Genomic DNA, 13,647 nt, shown 5'->3' with positions numbered 1-13,647 from the left:
GAGCATGGAATTGTCGTAATGTTTTGGTATCCTGAAGCATTCAAAGTTCCTTTCACTGGAACTAAGGGGCCAAGCCCAACTCCTGAAAAACAACCCCACACCATAATTCCTCCTCCACCAAATTTCACACTCGGCACAATGCAGTCCGAAATGTACCGTTCTCCTGGCAACCTCCAAACCCAGACTCGTCCATCAGATTGCCAGATGGAAAAGCGTGATTCATCACTCCAGAGAACGCGTCTCCACTGCTCTAGAGTCCAGTGGCAGCGTGCTTTACACCACTGAATCTGACGCTTTGCATTGCACTTGGTGATGTGTGGCTTGGATGCAGCTGCTCGGCCATGGAAACCCATTCCATGAAGCTCTCTGCGTACTGCACTTGGGCTAATCTGAAGGTCACATGAAGTTTGGAGCTCTGTAGCAATTGACTGTGAAGAAAGTCGACGACCTCTTTGCACTATGCGCTTCAGCATACCGCTGACCCCTCTCCATCAGTTTACGTGGCCTACCACTTCGTGGCTGAGTTGCTGTTGTTCCCAAACTCTTCCATTTTGTTATGATAAAGCTGACAGTTGACTGTGGAATATTTAGGAGCGAGGAAATTTCACGACTGGATTTGTTGCACAGGTGGCATCCTATGACAGTTCCACGCTGGAATTCACTGAGCTCCTGAGAGCGGCCCATTCTTTCACAAATGTTTGTAAAAACAGTCTGCATGCCTAAGTGCTTGATTTTATACACCTGTGGCCAGGCCAAGTGATTAGGACACCTGATTCTGATCATTTGGATCTTAGCTTATTACTTATGTGTTTTTTTTTGGCTAATTTATTATTATTTTATAATTGGTTTATTTTTAATATTGCCATTATGTATTGCATATTTATTTTCTCTACTTTTTGTTTTATATGCTGCTATACCCATATGCTATTTTAATAATAATAATAATAATAATAATAATAACAGCTTTAGATTTGAACATATTTTCCAAGTACATAACAAAGCACTTTTGTAGTTTGATTTAACGTAATTAAATAAATTAATAAATAAATAATTTAATTATCAGATGCGACTTCTTTCCTAAAAGAGTAGGACATCCTCTTCTTAATGTTATTGTGATTAAAAATGGTATAATTCATTTAATACATGTGAGTCTTCAAAAATTTTGCTCTTATTGACTCGTGTGTGTGTGTGTGTGTGTGTGTGTGATATTTTCAGGCGTAGCTGCTAACCAGACCCCGGGTGTGGTGTACGGTGTAGTGGACCTCTACGGCATGGCGGTAAAAGTCACCATCGTCCACAATCACAACCACAGCGACCGTTTACGCCGCAACAACGCCATCATGAGAGCGCTGTCACCTGACGTGGGCCGACCCCGACCCGCCCTCTCGCTCACCCCCGACCCCGAAGCCCCGGACCGACTACTCTTCCACCCCAACTGCGGGCAGAAAGCGGCCATCATCGGCGACGGCAGGACGGCACTACGACCTCAGTGAGGAAACGTTTTCTAAACACACTGCGCTTAATAAAAATGTAGCGTTTAATTAATCATTTCTTTCTGATCTGGTACAGTGCGACAGACGACTTTAATCACGGAGTCGTGCTCAGCAATCGCCCGCTGCACTCCAACGAAGTGTTCCAGGTGCGCATCGACAAAATGGTGGACAAGTGGGCGGGGTCTATTGAGATCGGTGTGACCACGCATAACCCCGCCTACCTACAGCTACCTTCCACCATGACCAACCTGCGCTCAGGTACACCTTTTCCACTGAATGAGTTTTTGGTAGATAAACGAGTTCTCAGGCTGTGTGTATTAGAGCCGGGCGATATGACAATCGATATTGTGATATACGTTACTTAGATATCATGGATATTGTAATATCTATTTATAAATTGTTATGTTTTTTATATTTTATGTAGGAATGTTCTGAAACATCACATACAGTCAGGTCCATAAATATTGGGACAGTGACACAGTTTTGGTATTTTTGCCTCTGTACACCACCACAGTGGATTTGAAATGAAGCAGTCAAGATGTGACTGAAGCGTAGACTTTCAGCTTTAATTCAAGGGGTTTAACAAAAATATTGCATTAACCGTTTAGGAATTACAGCCATTTTTTACAGAGCTCCTCCATTTTCACAGGCTCAAAAGTAATGGGACAATTGACTGATAAGCAGTTTCATGGCCAGCTGTGGCCTGTTTCCTCCTTATATCACGATAAATTAAGGAGATAAAAGGTCTGGAGGTGATTCCAAGTGTTGAATTTGCATTTGGTAGCTGTTCATGGGAACTCTCAATATGCCATCCAAAGAGGTGTTGATGCAACTGAAGGAGGCCATCATTAGGGTGAAAAACCAAAACAGACCTATCAGAGAGATAGCAGAAACTTTAGGAGGGCCAAATCAACAATTTGGTACATTCTTAAAAAGAAGGAATGCACTGGGGAGCTCAGCAACACCAAAAGGCCTGGGAGACCACAGAAAACAGCTAAAGTGGATGATTGCAGAATTCTTTTCTTATTGAAGAACAACCCCTTCACAACATCTAGCCAAGTCAGGAACACTCTGGAGGAGGTAGGCCTATCATTGTCAAAGTCTACAATCAAGAGCCACCTTCATGAATGTAAATACAGACGGTTTACCTCAAGATGCAAACTGCTGGTAACACTCAAGAACACAAAGGCCAGATTAGACTTTGCTAAAAAACCTCTAAAAAAAGCCTGACCAGTTCTGATGCAAGATTAACTTGTACCAGAATGATGGGAAGAGAAAAGTATGGAGAAGGAAAGGAAGGGCTCATGATCCAAAGCATACCACATCATCCGTCAAACATGTGGAGGCAGTGTTATGGCATGGGCATGTTTGGCTGCCAATGGAACTGGGTCACTGGGGTTTATTGATAATGTGACTGTTGATAGAAGTAGCAGGATGAATTCTGAAGTGTACAGAGCTATACTTTCTGCTCAGATTCAGTCAAATGCTGCAAAACTGATAGGATAGCGCTTCACAGTACAGACGGATAACAACCCAAAACATACTGTGAAAGCAGCCCAAGAGCTTGGAAATTAAATGTTCTTAAATGGCCGAGTCAGTCACCTGACCTCAACCCAACTGAGCTGCTTTTCACTTACTGAAGACAAATCTGAAGGCAGAAAGACCCACAAACAAGCAGCAACTGAAGATGGCTGCAGTAAAGACCTGGCAAATCATCTCAAGGGAGGAAACTCAGCATTTGGTGATGTCCATGGGGTCCAGACTTCAGGTAGTCATTGACTGCAAAGGATTTACCTCCAAGTAATAAAAATAATCCTAATATTTATGATTATATTAGTTTGTCCCATTACTTTTGAGCCTGTGAAAATGGAGGAGCTCTGTAAAAACTGGCTGTAATTCCTAAACGGTTAATGCAATATTTTTGTTAAACCCCTTGAATTAAAGCTGAAAGTCTACGCTTCAGTCACATCTTGACTGCTTCATTTCAAATCCACTGTGGTGGTGTACAGAGGCAAAAATACCAAAACTGTGTCACTGTCCCAATATTTATGGACCTGACTGTATCACCCCACATGTAGCGGGTATCTGTTTCTCCTCACAACCTCTTCTCTCTCTCACAGGGACGTGGATGATGACGGGGAACGGAGTGATGCACAACGGAACCACGATACTAGACGAGTACGGACACAACCTGGACCGACTAAAAGTACGCTTTCACTTACAAAATCAACAGTTAATAATTACCTGTTACTTTTCTTATTTTATTTTATTCAGTATGTAGTATGCTGTTTACATGTGTGCTTGAATAACCTGGTAAATACTCACATTATTATTATTATTGTGTGTCTGTGTGTGTGTGTGTGTGTGTGTGTGTGTGTGTGTGTGCGCGCGCCAGGCTGGAGACACTGTCGGTGTGGTGCGGAAGGACGATGGCAGCCTGCACTTCTTCGTGAACGGAGTTCCTCAGGGGCCGGCAGCCTGGAACGTGCCGCCCAACGTTTACGCCGTAGTGGATCTTTATGGTCAGGCGGCTCAGGCAACCATCATGGACGACATGGGTGAGAGGAACGGGAGAGAAGATAACAGCTGATAACAGTCAACACACACATTTAGCAGTAGTGTGTTATTTATGAATAAATCTCTCTCTCTCTCTCTCTCTCGCTCTCTCGTCCAGCCGACCTCCCCCCTCTCCCGGACGACATCTCTGAGGGTCCGATCGCCATGTCCCCCGGCAGCCCGTGTTCTGTCACTGGGGTCAGTGCGGCCAGTGACCTGCGCTTCCATCAGCTGCACGGCACCAACGCCGTCATCACCAACGGCGGCCGCACAGCTCTCCGTCAGAACTGCCGCAGCGAGTTCAACGACGCCATCGTCATCTCCAACAGGTGTGTTCTACCAGAGGTGCCGCCATTTTACGGTTTAGATCTGTCGCTATGGTGATACAGGGGTCACCTGCTTTTTTCAAGTGAAGCACTGGTCAGACCGAACATGAATAAAATTCACTGAAGGGGAAAGGATGCGGGATGTGAAATTTGCTTCTGGTTGCGGTTGCTTTCAACTTGCACCGGTTTTATCTGGGTGAACTTTGACATGTGAATTCACAAACCTCGGTTTTGTGAGCAAGAGGGCGTGGCTGTTGGGTTTCAGTTCGATAAAAGCGCAGGGTAGAACGGATGGGAATTCCAGCTTTATTTCAGTGAGTCAGATCATTTGATTCATCTCACCAATGAGTACAGTCATGCTGTTTGGAGAAATAAATGATAACGTTATTTGATTTAATAAATGAAAGCAGCACCAAATGACCAGTATGAAGCATTTACTGAAGATGAAGTAACGCTCACAAACAGCTCAGATGGTAAAAAGTATACACTTTTCCATACACAGTACTGTGCAGAAGTCTTAGGTACCCTATTTTTTTTTAGTAGAAAGTTTGTTATAGATGTTTATTTTCTGACTTCTACATTATTGATTCAGTACAAAAACATTTTAGATTCCAAACATTAGTTTTCCAGCACAAAATGAAATGTTACAGAAAATTGTTTGTATGTCAGTTAAGAAAGCAGCAGATTCCATAAGAGACACTTTTCAGATAAAAACATAATGAAGGCTGCTGGGTTTCGCTGCAGAAATAAGAAGCGAGTCGACAGTCAAAGTCTCCAGAAGAACTGTGGCTGCTTCTGCAAGATGCTCAGTAACACTTACAGCTCATTTCCTTATAAAACTGCACACACTGCACCTGAGAATACTAATTTTTTTTTAAAGTGACAGATCATCACACCAAATATTGACTTTATTTCATTTATTACTGTTTACTGCTCTTTATAGTATTTTTTATTAAAGGTAGAAACATTTAATTTCATTATTTTTGAAGGTGTCTTTGCTCTACAGCATTTCTTTGCATGTGCCTAAGACTTTTGCACAGTACTGTATATACAACAAAAAAAGAAGAAGAAGAAGAAGAACAAACACGAGTCGGCTTTCGGTGCTCCACTACAAGGCGTGTTTTGGTGACTCATGCATCACTCACAGAACCTGCTGTTTATTATTGCTCTTAGCATAGAGCTGTCTGGTCCACCGACATACGCTAGGGTTTACTGTATCACCTTTCAGACTTTCTCATCTGGTACAGAACATTCTGTATAGAAACTGTGTGTGTGTGTGTGTGTGTGAACAGGTGCCTTCGTGATGGTGAGTTGTTTGAGATTGTGATTCAGAAGATGGTGGATCGCTGGTCAGGATCAATAGAGGCAGGTGAGTTGATTTGACGTAATAATACAAGGAACGCTGATGATGTCATTCTATAAAATACAACACGACGCCACGTGGCCGCCATCTCGGTGCTCCGTCTCCAGATAAAACGCTTTAAAAATAACCCCTTACTAAGATGCGTTGTTTTTTCTTTTTAATCTAAAGAAATTAGAAGAAACCTCTTTTATCAGGCTAGATGTCTGAAAAATTATTATTTTTATTTTCAAATGGAAAAACATGTAATACACGTAACCGTATTTTAGATCAATCAGCATTTTTGTGCAGAAAACAGAAATACCTTACATTTCTATTAAAACACAAACATTTATTAATAGATTAATAAACTGTCTCGCGTATCTTTTTTTTTTTTTTTTTTTTTAATCTGCAAAAATTAATAGGGCTGCGAAAAAAAAAAAAAACAAATATTTTAAGAATCAATTATTTGTGCAAATTATTTGACAGAAAATCAATTAAATGTGGATTGTAAATGAGAAGGCTGAAACAAATATCATTCAGTATTTTTGTTTATTGTATTTTTTTCAGTAATGTAGTATAAAACAATGCTGTGTGAAACATCTGAACATTTACCATCTAAAATCTGATTATTCCCTGTTGGAGTAACAATAAAAAATTACAACAGGACTTTAATAAGGAATTTATTTTAAATAAAAGCACAGGATGCTTGAAATTTGTGGATTTATGAATAGATCTTTTTCTCTTCCTCTTTATCTAAATATGTAATAGATGTAGATCATTAATCTTGAATTAAATGATTAATAATTTCACCAAAAACAGTTTCAAATGCTTTCGCTTGTCTTGTCTGCATTATTTCAGATATTTTCCAGCACAAAAGACAAGAAATAAGTAATAAATAAACCACGTCAATATTAAATCCATATTAAATTTTCATCAGGGATTCTGTTTTAATGCATGACTTTTTAAAACGAATCGGAGCAGACTCGTCTGACGTTGCTTATATTCTGCTTGTTGGTGAAATAAATGATTGATTGATTGATTGATTGAGGTGAACACTTTGTTTTTATGTGTTGTAGGAGTGACTGCGATCAGACCAGAGGAACTGGAGTTCCCCAACACTATGACTGATATCGATTACGATACCTGGATGCTGAGGTGCGTCGCATTAGGCGCTCTATCCAGGACTGGAAGGGCGGCCATTTTGTTGGAGTTCATAACTTAGCTGCGTGATTTGGTGATTTTCAGTTTTTAGTAACTAGCAATTCTGTGATGTGAATGTGGAAACTATTTTTAAATGTAGCTTAATTTTCATTAACTAATTTAGGGGTACTAAATCAGCTCCTATGTATACACACTTTTATACTTTTATACACTGGAAATATTTGGCAGTCTGCTGTGTACAAAGCCCCGCCCCCTTCATAAGCCAATACAGCCAATGCAGTTAAGCTACTAGTCTTTATAAGTAGTTAGATATTTATATATATATATATGGGATATTTTTTTGTACTGAAATCTGCAATCCAGTCTTTAGTGAGAATTGGTTGAATGTGAGCTTCTAGCACAATTGGCACACTTTGTTGCTTTTGTACGTGTCTAATTGGCACATCTCTTGTGGAAATGGAAATATACAGCAAATTGATAAAGAACAAACCAAATTTAAACTCCTCCTCCTCCTCCTCTGCCTCCGTGTTTGCTGTATTGCTGTATTTTTGCCTCACTGCACATCATTTTTGCTGTTTTATATAAATGTCATGGTGCCTGCAGTGGAGTGGAAACAGAAAGTCATCCAGGAACTGTGTAGTTCTATAAAGTGTGTAGTTCTTCTAAAGTCTTGGGAATGTCAGCGTCTATCCAGATACGTATCGTGTGATACGGCTCCTCATGTCTCTTCTCTCTATTCCCTCTCATTTCTCTCCGTTACAGCGGCACAGCGATCATGCAGGACGGGAATACCATGAGGAATAACTATGGCTGTGATCTGGACTCCCTGGGGACGGGCTCCAGGATCGGAATGATGCGTTCAGCCTCCGGAGATCTCCACTACTACATAAACGGAGTGGACCAGGGCGTGGCGTGTACCGGATTACCACCAGGTACAGGAGAAAAGAACTGCATTTTACACACACCAGCTGCAATGGCTTCTGTTAAAGCTGTTCGCTTTCACAGTTTTATTTTTATTGTTTTTTTTTATTATTTGGACAAAATGTCCTTCTATGTGTCTCGTTATCTCTCTCTGTATATTTCTCTCTCTCTCTCTCCGTCTCTGTCTCTATCTGTCTCTGCCTCTCTCAGTCTCTCTCCTTTGCTCTCTCTCTATCATCTTTCTGTCAATTTGTCCGTATCTCTCTCTCACTCTGTCTCTGTATCACACTGTCTCTCTCTCTGTCTCTCTCTGTCTCTCTCTCTCTCTCTCTCTCTCTCTCTCTGTTTCTCTTTCTCTGTGTTCTTGTCTCTCTGTCTCTCTCTCCTCTCTATCCTTCAATCTCTGTCAATCTCTCTCTCTCTCTCTCTCTCTCTCTCTCTCTTTCTCTCTCTGGTGCTGTCTCTCTGTCTGTCTCTCTGTATCACACTGTTTGTCTCTCGCTCTCTCTCTCTCTCTCCATTTCTCTTTTTCTGTCTTCTTGTCTCTCTATTTACTCTCTCCTCTCTATCCTTCAATCTCTCTCTGTATCTTTCTGTCAATCTCTCTCTCTCTCTCTCTCTCTCTCTCTCTCTCTCTCTCTCTCTCTCTCTCTCTCTCTCCATTTCTCTTTTTCTGTCTTCTTGTCTCTCGGTGTACTCTCTCCTCTCTATCCTTCAATCTCTCTCTGTATCGTTCTGTCAATCTCTCTCTCTCTCTCTCTCTCTCTCTCTCTCTCTCCATTTCTCTTTTTCTGTCTTCTTGTCTCTCTGTTTACTCTCTCCTCTCTATCCTTCAATCTCTCTCTGTATCGTTCTGTCAATCTCTCTCTCTGACTCTCTCTGTCTGTCTCTCTGTATCACTGTCTCACACTATCTCCATGTCTCTCTCTTTCTGTTTCTCTGTATCTCGTTATCCCTCTTTCTCTTAGTCTATATGCATCATCTCTCTCTCTCTCTCTCTCTCTCTCTCTCTCTCTCTCTCTCTCTCTTGCTTTATTGCATGACAAATATTAACACTTGTATTGCCAAAGCTTAGATACAGGTTCCAGATTCCAGGTGTGCTTAGATACTTTGAAAACACATTAGAAAAACAACAACATGGATAAATACAATGATACAAATCTCTCTCTCTCTCTCTCTCTCTCCCTCTATCCCTCTCTCTCTCTCTCTCTCAGACGTGTATGCTGTGATTGATCTGTACGGTCAGTGCGTTCAGGTGACCATCACCAGCTCATCTGGTCCTCTTGACAACAGCCTGTGCACCAGTAACATCACAGAGAAGAGTTTCCCAATACACTCACCAGGTACTGACCACGTGTGTGTGTGTGTGTGTGTGTGTAACACCTTTAAAGACAGAGCATTAAAGACCTCCCTGAACACAAGTCGTTAAATATAATCAGTGTTGAATGAATATGGGTTGTGTATGTTTGACTTTGAATAGGATGAATGTATTGTTATTGTACATTAAACATATTTTCACTTTCTTTAATAAAACCTTTTTGCGTGTCTCCCTCTAGTGGCAGGAGTGGCTCATCGTCTGCACAGCAAACACGGGAAGAATGTGGTGTTGCTGGGAGACGGCTGCCAGGCCGTCAGGGTGGGAGGGTATTCTCACGGCATCGTCTTCAGCGCAAAGGAGCTCAAAACGGATGAACTGTTCGAGGTGAGATCTGGGAAAAGAGAAAGACATCCTGCTTTTATGTGTGACATCATATTGATCCGTACCGTACCGTACTGTACTGTCTGGTTTACATTAGATCTCTGCTCTCTCTCGCTTCAGGTGAAGATCAACGAGGTGGATGAGCAGTGGTCTGGGTCGCTCCACATCGGCTTGACCACCCTGCAGCCCCCAGAACTGCCCTCCTGCCCCCTCAGCGGCCTGTCGCCCTCCCTCACTCAGCTCAGGTCAAAGGTCACCTGGCTGCTCGCCGGTTCGGAGGTCAGACGCAACGGCATGCTGCTGAGACAAAACTTTGGCTGCTCGCTCGACCGACTGACGGTGAGAGAATGAAATGCAGAAGGTGTCCAATAATAATTAGGTTTTTTTTTTTGTACTTTTATGCATCTAAAATAAAACTGGTGAGGATTCAGGGCTTGGTTTCAAACCATTCGTAAATAATGTTGAATTATAAATATTTTTAAAACCCAAGAAACACCTTACAAACCCTTACTCTACACCTTTCCCCTTAATAAAAGCATCTTACGTTACCCATTATCTTGTATTACCCTAGCTACCGTAGCTAGTCAGCTGGTTAACGGCTAGTAAACTAGCTTGCATTTTTCACAGGATTTCAGAATCAGCGTCTCGATATCAGTTCATCGTCGTGATATCGTGATTTATCTCGCAGCCAAATCTGGTGAATGGAACATTACTGTAATAGTCAAAACTATTTTCATCACCAATAACATTAGATAATTTTGCGCTATCGAATGTATAACTGCGGGTGTTTAGGGTGTGTGTTACAGCAGGAGTAAGTAAACAGGTGTGTTACTGCAGGTGGGGAACCGTGTGGGTGTGAAGAGATGCACCGACGACACAATGCACGTCTTCATCGATGGAGAGGACATGGGACCTGCAGCTACCGCTGTGGCTAAGGTACACACAGTGAGAGATACAGTGAGAGAGAGAGACAGACAGACAGACAGACACACAGTGAGAGATACAGAAAGAGAGAGAGAGACATACACACACATTGAGAGATATAGAGATATATATAGAGAGAGAGAGAGAGAGAGAGAGACACATACACTGAGAGATACAGAGAGAGAGAGAGAGAGACATACACACACGGTGAGAGACACGTCCTCACACTGAAAGACATACACAGAGAGAGAGAGAGAGAGAGAGAGACGGACAGTGAGAGACAGTGAGAGACAGATGCAGAGAGAGAGACACACACACAATAAGAGACACAGAGAGAGAGAGACATACACACACAGTGAGAGACAGAGAGAGAGAAGAAGAGAGAGAGAGGGAGAAAGACATACATACACTGAGAGATACACAGAGAGAGAGAGAGAGAGAGAGAGAGAGACATACACACACAGTGAGAGACAGAGAGAGAGAAGAAGAGAGAGAGAGGGAGAAAGACATACATACACTGAGAGATACAGAGAGAGAGAGAGAGAGAGAGAGAGACATACACACACGGTGAGAGACACAGAGAGAGACACACACATAGTGAAAGACACGTCCTCACACTGAAAGACATACACAGTGAGAGACACAGAGAGAGAGAGAGACACACAGACAGTGAGAGACACAGAGAGAGAGAGAGACACACAGACAGTGAGAGACACAGAGAGAGAGAGAGACACACACAATAAGAGATACAGAGAGAGACACACACAGTGAGAGACAGAGAGAGAGACACAGACACATGGTGAGAGAGAGACAGAGAGAGAGAGACACATACAGAATGAGGGAGAAAGAGAGAGAGGGAGAGAGACACAGTTAAAGAAAGACACAGATAGATACACACACATAAACAGACAGTGTGTTAGTTGATTGTAATACCATTGCGTGTGTGTGTGTGTGTGTCAGAACGTGTACGCAGTGCTGGACCTGTACGGGAAGGTGACCGCCGTGTCCATCGTCAGCTCCACTCTGGTGGAGGACACGGACAGTGTGAAGGCTCCATCGCTGTCCTCGGACAGCTGCAGTGACGGAGAGGACGAGTCCACACCGGTCAGTCAGGGGGTCGGGACTGAACTCAACACGCAGTGTGTTACACCATGCTCTTCTGTTCTGATCTCTGTGTCTTCTGTCTGGTCCAGTGCGAGAGCGAGCCTGCCATGGTTCCCATGGCGATGGCCTTTCTGGAGAATCATGGGAAAAACATCCAGCTGTCCAATCAGAACCTGACGGCCGCACGAGTGTCGAGTTATAACCAGGGCCTGCTGGTCACAGCACAAGCTCTGCCACGCCAGCAGCTCTTCCAGGTGTGGGGTCAAACTTTAACACACACTCACACACACACACACACACACACACACACACACACACACACACACACACAGTGAACAAGTGTTCTTTTAACCTTCAGTGTTTTAGGTTCTTTTTCCCCTCATGAAGATTGTCTCTTTGCTAGATATATAAGAACAGCGTCCTGAACTATCGCCGTGTATAAATATGAGACACTAACCGTCCCGTGTCCTCGTGTTCAGTTTCAGATAGACAGATTGAACACGTCGTGGACGTCGTCTCTGTCTCTGGGTGTGATCGGTCACTCTCCAGATCGTCTCAACTTCCCCTCCACGGCCTGCTGCCTTAAACGCTCTGTCTGGCTGCTGCAGCGAGACTCTGTCTTCCACAACTCACTGAAGGTGTCTGTCTGCCTGTCTGTCTGTCTGTCTGTCTGTCTGTCAGGATTCCCTTACATGTTTTCTGTCATGTTCCTCTCTCTCTCTTTCTCTCTCTCTCTCTCTCTCTCTCTCTTTCAGTATTACCTTCCAGTACGCATACTGATCTGTCTGTCTGTCTCTCTTCTGTTTCTCTCTCTCTCTCTTCTGTTTCCCTCTCAGTATTTGTTTTGTGATGTGTCTCTCTCTCTCTCTGTCTGTCTTTGTCTGACTCACCCTCTGTCTCTCTCTCTCTCTGTCTCTGTCTCTCTCCTTCTCTCCCTTTGTATCTCTTGTGATCTCTGTCTCTCTCTTTCTCTCTCTCTCTCTCTCTCTCTCTTTCAGTATTACCTTCCAGTATGTATACTGATCTGTCTGTCTGTCTCTCTTCTGTTTCTCTCTCTCTCTCTCTCTCTCTTTCAGTATTACCTTCCAGTATGTATACTGATCTGTCTGTCTCTCTTGTGTTTCTCTCTCTCTCTCTCTCTCTCTCTCTCTCTCTGTTGTTCTCTCTCAGTATTTGTTTTGTGATGTGTCTGTCTCTCTCTTTGTCTGTCTCTGTCTCTGTCTTTGTCTGTCTCTCTATCTATTGTGATCTCTCTGTCTCTCTCTGTCTCTCTCTCTTTGTATGTATTGTGAGTTTAAATTGTTTCTTTCTGTATGTATTGTGATCTCTCTCTCTCTCTCTCTGTATGTATTGTGATCTCGCTTTGTATCTCTGTCTTGCTCGTTCTGTCCCTCTCTCTCTTTGTATGTATTGTGCTCTCTCTCTCTCTCTTTCTCTCTCTCTCTCTCTCTTCTGTTTCTCTCTCTCTCTCTCTCTCTCTCTCTCTCTCTCTCTCTGTTGCTCTCTCAGTATTTGTTTTTTGATGTGTCTCTCTCTTTGTCTGTCTCTCTCTCTCTCTCTCTCTGTCTGTCTTTGTCTGTCTCTCCCTCTGTCTCTCACTCTCTGTCTGTCTCTGTCTCTCTCCTTCTCTCCCTCTGTATCTATTGTGATCTCTCTGTCTCTCTCTGTATGTATTGTGATCTCTCTTTGTAGCTCTCTGTCTTGCTCGTTCTGTCTCTCTCTCTCTTTGTATGTATTGTGCTCTCTCTCTCTCTCTCTCTCTCTCTCTCTCTCACTATGTTCAGTGATCTTTCAGTTTAAATTGTTTTTCTGTCTCTCTCTCTATGGTACACGTTGTCCTCCTCAGATCTGTGAGAACTACGGGCCGAACTTGGACACGTGTCCTGAGGGGACGGTGCTGGGTCTGCTGGTGGACGCTAACGGCTGTCTCCACCTGTATGTGAACGGGATGGACCAGGGCGTGGCAGCGCAGGACATCCCGAGCCCCTGCTACCCGCTAATCGACCTGTACGGCCAGTGTGAGCAGGTCTGTACACACACACACACACACACATACACACACACACACACACACACGGAATAATTCGTAGTAAGAAAATAAAACAGTTAAACATTCTTAAC

At 43.0% G+C, this 13,647-nt stretch overlaps 1 protein-coding gene across 2 annotated transcripts in view; it reads left to right on the top strand.

Annotated features, from left to right (window-relative positions):
• The window catches only part of neurl4 (neuralized E3 ubiquitin protein ligase 4), a 33,732-nt gene that overhangs the window by 10,981 nt on the left and 9,104 nt on the right, over positions 1–13,647 (top strand). For both annotated transcript variants that reach the window (XM_034309546.2, XM_034309545.2), the window contains exons 8-23: positions 1,216–1,489; positions 1,570–1,751; positions 3,614–3,699; positions 3,889–4,051; positions 4,168–4,378; positions 5,668–5,744; positions 6,794–6,872; positions 7,641–7,810; positions 9,014–9,142; positions 9,356–9,501; positions 9,619–9,837; positions 10,336–10,434; positions 11,383–11,526; positions 11,616–11,780; positions 12,006–12,164; positions 13,373–13,552. In XM_034309546.2, coding sequence (XP_034165437.2) covers positions 1,216–1,489; positions 1,570–1,751; positions 3,614–3,699; positions 3,889–4,051; positions 4,168–4,378; positions 5,668–5,744; positions 6,794–6,872; positions 7,641–7,810; positions 9,014–9,142; positions 9,356–9,501; positions 9,619–9,837; positions 10,336–10,434; positions 11,383–11,526; positions 11,616–11,780; positions 12,006–12,164; positions 13,373–13,552 — 2,483 coding nt within the window. The remainder of the gene's footprint in view (positions 1–1,215; positions 1,490–1,569; positions 1,752–3,613; positions 3,700–3,888; positions 4,052–4,167; positions 4,379–5,667; positions 5,745–6,793; positions 6,873–7,640; positions 7,811–9,013; positions 9,143–9,355; positions 9,502–9,618; positions 9,838–10,335; positions 10,435–11,382; positions 11,527–11,615; positions 11,781–12,005; positions 12,165–13,372; positions 13,553–13,647) is intronic.

The sequence above is a fragment of the Pangasianodon hypophthalmus genome, chromosome 12 (genome assembly GCF_027358585.1).
Source record: "Pangasianodon hypophthalmus isolate fPanHyp1 chromosome 12, fPanHyp1.pri, whole genome shotgun sequence".
NCBI lineage: Eukaryota > Metazoa > Chordata > Actinopteri > Siluriformes > Pangasiidae > Pangasianodon > Pangasianodon hypophthalmus.
This window is presented reverse-complemented; position numbering and strand designations above follow the sequence as displayed.